The 7,932-nt window shown below is 41.8% G+C and overlaps 1 protein-coding gene across 3 annotated transcripts in view; it reads right to left on the bottom strand.

Annotated features, from left to right (window-relative positions):
• slc39a11 (solute carrier family 39, member 11) overlaps positions 1-7,932 on the bottom strand; it is a 110,137-nt gene that overhangs the window by 9,208 nt on the left and 92,997 nt on the right. For all 3 annotated transcript variants that reach the window (XM_031842180.1, XM_031842164.1, XM_031842172.1), the window contains exon 6: positions 2,813-2,983. In XM_031842180.1, the coding sequence (XP_031698040.1) occupies positions 2,813-2,983 (171 nt within the window). The remainder of the gene's footprint in view (positions 1-2,812; positions 2,984-7,932) is intronic.

Consider the following 7,932-nt stretch of genomic DNA (forward strand, 5'->3'; position numbering starts at 1 on the left):
AGGATCCATCGGCAGAAATGGAATATAATAATGAATAAGTATGTTTTTTGAATGTATAATCACCTGAAAATAAGAACTGTTGTGTTTTCGTTACCTTAAGCAGAGCCGTTTATTCACATCTGCGGAAGCGGGCCCTCTTCGCGGAGCCGCCAACAGTTTCAGTTGGTTGCATTCTGCAGCCTCGACGCTAGAGGCCGCCACACCGGCCCTTTAAATCAAACCGCCAGCTGAGTTTTTAGACTTGTCAGACCTTTTCGTACCCACAACACTTGGGTCAATCGCAACTTAACGTGTCACTGTATGTGCTCAAAGTGCATCTGTGCATATGCATGCACGTGATCATAAGAATGGGAGTGTGTTTGTATAGGAGCATATTTTGCATGCATATGTTACATTTATGAGAACCTAAGTGTACGCAGTGACCAGTAAACAGTTCTACTCAGTAATGAATTGGCCTTTCGCTTTCAATATCATATTAAACTATATATAGTGCCACCATTTAATCTCCTCCGACACCCAACATGTGTCCAGAATTTGCTTTTCTACCCACACTTCCTGTCGCAAATGATCAGCCCGCACTATGAGCATGATGTTGCTGTCACTGACAGAACAAATGAAAAACCAGTCTAGTGTACATCATACATACAAATCATTCAAACTAGTGAACTGCATTTGGTCTTTAATCATGAGGGGCTACACTTTGATGTCACCATCAGTCATGTCCTCAAAGACTGCAGCGGTAACAACAGAGACTGGCATCTGTTGCATATCTACAGCACTGTACTAAATGTAACATGCAATGCAATCAACCAAAAAATGCACATGTATATATTTATCACTGACTTTTAATCATTGTTGCAGTTCAGAGTAAAATTGTCATCATAAAGTGATGCTGCCAAAGAGTAACTGATAAGATCATACAAATAGGAAGTTGGAAAAAAATGTGCAAAGGTCAGCATTTAGAGTAAGAAATACCTACCTTTTAAAACATGCATTTATTTTAAAATGTTTAACTTATTTAAAGGCATCATGTGTGTCTTGGTATGTTGTACTTTTGGGATTTGATGGCGTTTCGTAAAACCTGAATCTTATAAATCCCTTATTCAATCCATCTGTCATCAGCTTTCAACATTTGTAAGAAAAGTTGAAAATAATGAAAACTTAGAACTTAATCGAGATCCATACTTTATGTTGGCTGCAAACACACGATGCATTTATTCAGTGGTCGGCATAATAAGCACTAAAAGACACATCTGTCTCTTGAGGATGGTGATTCAGTGGTTTGCCCTCTGTATGTAATCACAGTATTTTACATTTTAAAGTAAGAATGCAGAAAGTTAGTTTGACCTTTTGGAATAAAAGTTTTTTCACACTGAAATTTGTGAAAACTGAGCCAAAGCAACAGTAACACAGTGTAAAATAAGACATAACGCCGGTTCCAGTGAAACAATTTTCGACAGAGATGAAACAACAAAGGTAAGATGATGTATTTTGGAACTGTCTTTTGAAAAAAGTGAAGCCGTGTGGAAACAGGCTATTATGTGAACAACAAGGACGACTGCACTAACGCCTGTCTTCACTTCTTTTGTTTGTTTTCGTGACAAAACGGTTTCCTCCTGGTTAAAGTTCTTGTGTGTGACCCCCCCCCACCCCCATTTCCCCAACACCGGTCAGTCATGTAAGTATGAAAACCGCTACGACTTCAAAACTCCCAATTACAAGGCAGCAAGTTGTTCAGTGCCAGTGGTGCAGAGATCCGACGACTGTGTGAAGTAGGTGTTGCGTTGGTTGTCAGCTCCTAGAAATGTTGAAACTGTTAATTGCCTCCCCGTTGTTGTTGTTTTTTTCTTTCTTTTTTACATGAATCATCTTTACAACCAGACTCAAATGTCGGAGCTGTTGTTTCATCACTGACTCTAAATATTGAACAGCGCTCTTCGCTGGGCGTGGCCTTTGACGTCTGATTGACGCATCATTAGTCCAACCGGCTCATTAGGCCGGACAGAACGCCTGTGCGGCATTCAATAATGCAACGTGTATTCTAAGGGAAACCTGCCCACTCGCCCGGGGAAGTTATTCAAACAACTTATTCCGAGCGAGGGAGAAAAAGGAGAATTGACATTTAGTGAGCGTTTTCAGCCTTGGACTCGGAGAAAGAAACAAACAAGATGTGGTGCAGGATTCGGCCGGCCCTCTGCGGAGCCCAGCGCCGGCCGAGTCTTTCTATAGAAATTGGAAATTGCTTGGCCTTTATTGAGTTGTTGTTTGAATTGATTTACTGTATACGAACGCATCACCACAGTCCATGTAGAAATATTTCAGTGACTGACTGACAGACCAATCGTCAGATGACATTACCATCCTGAGAGCCATCCTGCTGGCTTGGTTAAAAATGCAAGTTAAAGGGCCAGTGTGTGCCATTTAGGGGGATCTAGTGGGAGAAATAGAATACAATATTGATAACTATGTTTTCTTTAGTGTATAATCCCCTGAAAATAAGAATAGTTGTGTTTTTCTTACCTTACAATGAGCGGTTTATATCTACATAGCGATGTTGCACCGCCACTTTTCTACAGTAGCCCAAAACGGACAAACCACACACTGGCTCTAAATATGGCCTTTCACATGTTGTGCGTCGGCCACCGTACTTCTCCTACACGCTTGGCACACGGGTTTCAGTTGGTTACAATATGTAATCTGCTACCTCACCACTGGATGAATTCCCTTCAACTGCGCTCGCGAACAACTTAATCGGTGAGATTGACAACTTCCCTTAGCAGCTACTTTAGACAGCCCTGTGGCTCGCTCTCACCTGGGATGTTGTGGATGGTGATGGCGAGGATGAGGAGAACGATTCGTCGCCAGCTGCCTGCCGTCTGCCCAACCCCTTCGTGTTGTTTACTTCCCGTTTCCTGTCCATCTGAGCTGGCCGAATGAGCTGTACCTCTCCTCCGCTGGTACACCTCTCCATTATCCATTTTATCTGCACGACAGAGGAGAGTGATGTTGAAAAGAAAATCAAGCAAACATTGTTTGTATCCAATGTCATTTTGACACGCAATTAAACTCCCAACAATTCACTGTAACGTTTCCAACAACGCACCAATCACGGCTAGGAAATACAGCCCAGGCTTCAGATTCTCCTTTTGTTTTTTTTTATCTGTGCACAACTGTTTGCAACACCATGAACATGTTCAAGCAGAGAGGGGCAGCAGGTTTTTGGCTCTGCCTTTGAGTGAAGCCATTTGGTAGACCACTGTAGCTCAAGGGGAAGATTAACAGCTGTCACACAGAGCTTGATTGCACTGAACACTTTGCATAACATCTCGTTAGCATTGAGTGAGAATACTTCACCGGTCGGATGCATCGACAAAAAAAACAGGTGCTTTAAAGTGGATGAGAGATCACATGAGAAAGACGTGTGTCAAGAGGTGCATCCAGTGAAGCCTAACGAAGACACTCACAACTACAACGATGGGGCTAATCAGGGCGGTTCTTTGAAACGCTAATTATGTTTGTCTGAACATCCCGAGTCATCACAAACAAAACCCTCAAATTTGTCGGTCGAGCGGCACTCGCCTTCCAACCATCTGACTTTCTGGAACACAATGACAACTTCCTGTGAAGCTTTGCACTCGGCAAACAGCTGCCCGCAAGACATTTGAATCAAAGAGGAACTCATAAGACAAAGATAAAATCAGATGCCTCTGTAGGCTGCCTCAAGTCTGATTAGGATGTCTGTCATCAAGTCTATAATTGCAGCCTGAGGGAAAACAGCTACAATTCTCATCTGAAATTAATGGGAAAAAGGTCCCACGGTTTGTTTCTATACTAATCCGATTATCAGCATTGTAATCTCTGCTAACGTCATGAAAACAAAGTTGATGGACCACGATAATCTAATTAGCACACTAACCCACTGGGGGTTGCACAAGCAATATTACATTTACTTGACATAAAAAAGTGATCGTTAAATGAATGGATAAAGGGAAGCTTTAGATGACCCAGTGATCTTGTATCCGCTTCTCATACAGGCAAACCAAATACCCCAGAAAGCATGACCGCTTTCAAGCATAATTTGCTATTTAGGAGGAAGGGAATAAAAAAGCAATTGCACCAAATGCCAAACATTTATAATTGATTTGACAATTTTATGTTTCAATATATAAGGTTAGCGAAACTCATATGAATCAGTCTTTTTTAGGACTGAGTATCTCTTAAAAAAATGTACCAAGTACCCTAAAGTGATACCAACACCAATTCTGCTCTATTCGGATTCAATACCCATCACGTTAATGGGAGCATCACCACCACTCCTCCCCATCAAAATGATTTGTTCATCGTGTTCAAACTATTAAACATATTTATTTATACTGCGCTCAACTTCATCACACCAAAGACTACAGAGTTGGGCGATAATCCTGTGGTGTTTGTCACTACGAGCAACACTTTTCACGCACGAGTAGTAATGTTGATAAAAACATTGATTTTAGTCACTTTAAACAATGCAAAAAAATATATAAAAAATGAAATTTGGGAATTGTTAATTGCCAAATGTATTACTCTCCCTTCCTATCATTTAATTTGCAAATGTGTGCCTAGAATATTATTTTGTTGTGCTTTAATGTAGGCAGTGAGCGTTCTAAAAACATTATGAAGTCTACCCACAGCCCAACACCATCTCTGATTGGCCAGCAGCTCCCATTCCTGTGCACTCCTCACTGCAGCTGTGTTCAACAGACTACAGCTGGGTAATAAACCCCACAAAAATCATATTCGTTGGCATATTGTATGACCGTTTAAGTATTTTATTCATTTTTATGCTTAAAATTTAATTAAAGTTATAATTGCTTTTTAAAGGTACCCATTTCTTAATTGACTGCAATTAAACATCTCGGGGGTACCACTGCAGACTCCAAAGTCTTCACCTCTTCTCCCTGAATCCATTCCGATCACCATCTGCCTCCATCTCTTTCTCTCCTCCTTCACAATCCTTCCTTCTTCTTCTATCTCTCTCACATGCAGGCTCAGACACAAGCAATTGGCCTGTACTAATGCATTCCAAGTGTCTTGTTTTGCCATGTAGGCGGCTGTAAATTGGAATTATCTGGCGTGCAAAGGTCAAATGATCTGGACTATTGCTCGCGGTGCTTCCTCAGTCGTTGCACGTTTTCAAAGGCCAAAAGATTACATTAAATCCAATAATGCCGTACTATTCCCAGAGTCCACCAGGACCAGTAATGCTGATTTATGTAAAAGAAAGTCGAGGAAATGAATATAGACTTACATTACATTACATTTACATTACATACAGTCATTTAGCAGACGCTTTTATCCAAACGTCACCTCTCTGACACAGTCTCATCAAAGAGTATTACAGTACCGTTCGTCTCTCACAGGTACTCATTACTACGGGGCGGCTGTAGTGGACGGATTTAGACCTTCCACCGTCTGTATTATTTAAAAATCAGGGGTGGCAATTAGCGTGGTTGGAAAATCTGCTGCATCAACATTGTCATTTTAAATTCTTAAAAATCAAACTTCATAGTAAAGAATAAGGTCACATGTATTAATAAATATCAGTGGCATACTTGACATTACTCAATAATATTAAAATGTATTTTTCTAGACCTGCATAGTCGGTTAATAATGACATAATTGCTGATAAGTCAGGTCTGAAAATGTTTCGATATCAGACTGATGACACCAAAAACTGCATATGCACAAAGTGCCTTTTTATGTATCTTGCATGTTGTTTTCTGCAAACGACGGAATACGTTGAATATCGAAGTTTGTGCACCCAAAACACGTTTCACACCAGCCTCGTGTCACACTTGCAGAAACGCACAATGCGTTGTGAAATGATTGGTTGGGTTCAGGCAACAAAAGCTACTTGGTTAAGGGTGGAAAAAACACTGGTTTGTGTTAAAATAACGCAAATGAACAAAGTAACTACCGTCAACAAATACGTTTCTCATGTAATGGTAGGTAACAAGCGTAAAGTCAATGTTTTACTTTTGGTATATATATGTATATGTATATATATATATATATACGTATATGTATAAAAAATGAGGGATACAGGCTAAGAGAAACAGAAGGTGTGTGAGCAGAAATGAGCAGTTATTTGAATAGCCCAACAATGCTGGTGTGTGTGTGGGAGTGCAAATGTGTAGGTTAAAAAAAAATATTTGTCAAGGCAATCAGATACGATGTGTCGTGCGCCAAACTGTGACAAAATGTAACTAACTCTAATCAGTTCATCCCGAGTCAAAGTCGACGTTTGTGCCAAAGAAATTCCCTCCAGGCGTTCCTGAGATACTGCGTTCGCAAGAATGCTACAGACATTTTTAGACACAAGGGCAAACTGAACACTTAATACTTCTCTGGTCACGGTTGTGGCAGGCGCGGAGGCATAGGAAGTGAAAAGGTAGACTGGAGATCCAATGAGTCACGGTAATGAGACATCACAGGAGCCATATCCGCGGGACAACCTCAGCCCCGGACGTTGGTTCTGGTGAAGTGACGAAGTGTTTTTTCTCAATTCTTGCTGTCAGTTTCCTTTCATTCTCTCTAAACCTGGCGTAGTTAACCCCCCCCAGCTCCTGTAGTATCTGCAGCTTTTAACAGCATCTGGCAGGATTCTTTAAGGACTTTGATGGCCCTGCAGTTTGCAAGAGTATAGGGTGATCTTTTTATTTGCGGGGGGGGGGGGGCTCTGGGATTATATGACTGCTTTCAAGCCCTGAGTGACAGGTCTGATTTGTTATTTCACTTTGGTAGACTTAAGCAGATGAAGGGAAAGGGCAGTTGGCTTGGGGGACCTTTAAGGTTCATTGAACTTTCTTTGGGGGGAGTCTTTGGAGTCGAGAGAGCTGAGGATGGGTCCCTGGAAGTTTACAGTTGGTCACAATAATGCAGATAAGGTTGTTTTTCCAGCCTTTCCAGAAGGGCAAACACAAACGTGTATGGTGGTTGGGTCATCATTGTGTAACTACTCAAGGTCTATCTACTTGACGAGGTCAGTAATAGCAGCACATGTTGGTTTTGATTTTTATAGTATTGGTCCTTCTGAACCATGATTTGGTTGATTTTCTTTTTGTTTGTTTGGCTCCTGCTCAGCTTGCTCGGTCGGTCTTTTAATGGCCACTTTCTAGGGGATTGCTTCCACTAGCCTGTATGTTTAATGAAGGAACTATTTTCTTTTTAAACCGAACTACACCTGCCAACCGTGTCACCACACAGACGGAAGCGTGCATGGTTGCGAGGCTCGTGACAGCGTGAGATGTAAAACGTTAACGGCCTCCTCCTCGGGTGCGCTACAACGCTAGCTCAGTGGTGCTAGGTGTAGGTGCAGTATCGAGTACCGCAGCGACACGGTTGACAGGTGTAGTAGTAGTAACACTGTGTTGTTGTTGTCCAGCTGCTACGGCGGAAGAAGTGAAAGAACGACAACATTATTTTGACTTTCATTGAACCAGGCAGCATCTACTGCTTCTGTTGACACACTTTAATGAAGATGGGATGGGAGGTACACCCTATTGCACGCACGCACGCACGCACGCACGCACGCACGCACGCACGCACGCACGCACGCACACACACACACACACACACACACACACCTCATTAGAGCATATTTTTCAGTCTCCTCCAAACAGAGTAACAGAGTTACTTTGATTGACAGGTGGGTGGAAACGCTTCATTGAGATGATTAACATTTGGAAGTGGAAGCGTCCTACTGCTCTCTCTGACCTTGGAAAACGCACACGTACATTCTCCATAGAATATTCTATAACTTGCTCGTTATTTTACATTTTAAAGAAAGCATTTCATGACCAATATCTAGCTCCATGTTCATCCACTTCTCTTTCACGTCCACCTATGCTCTCTCTCTCTCTCTCTCTCTCTCTCTCTCTCTCTCTCTCTCTC

This window comes from Anarrhichthys ocellatus, unplaced genomic scaffold (genome assembly GCF_004355925.1).
Source record: "Anarrhichthys ocellatus isolate YVR2014 unplaced genomic scaffold, GSC_Weel_1.0 scaffold4, whole genome shotgun sequence".
NCBI lineage: Eukaryota > Metazoa > Chordata > Actinopteri > Perciformes > Anarhichadidae > Anarrhichthys > Anarrhichthys ocellatus.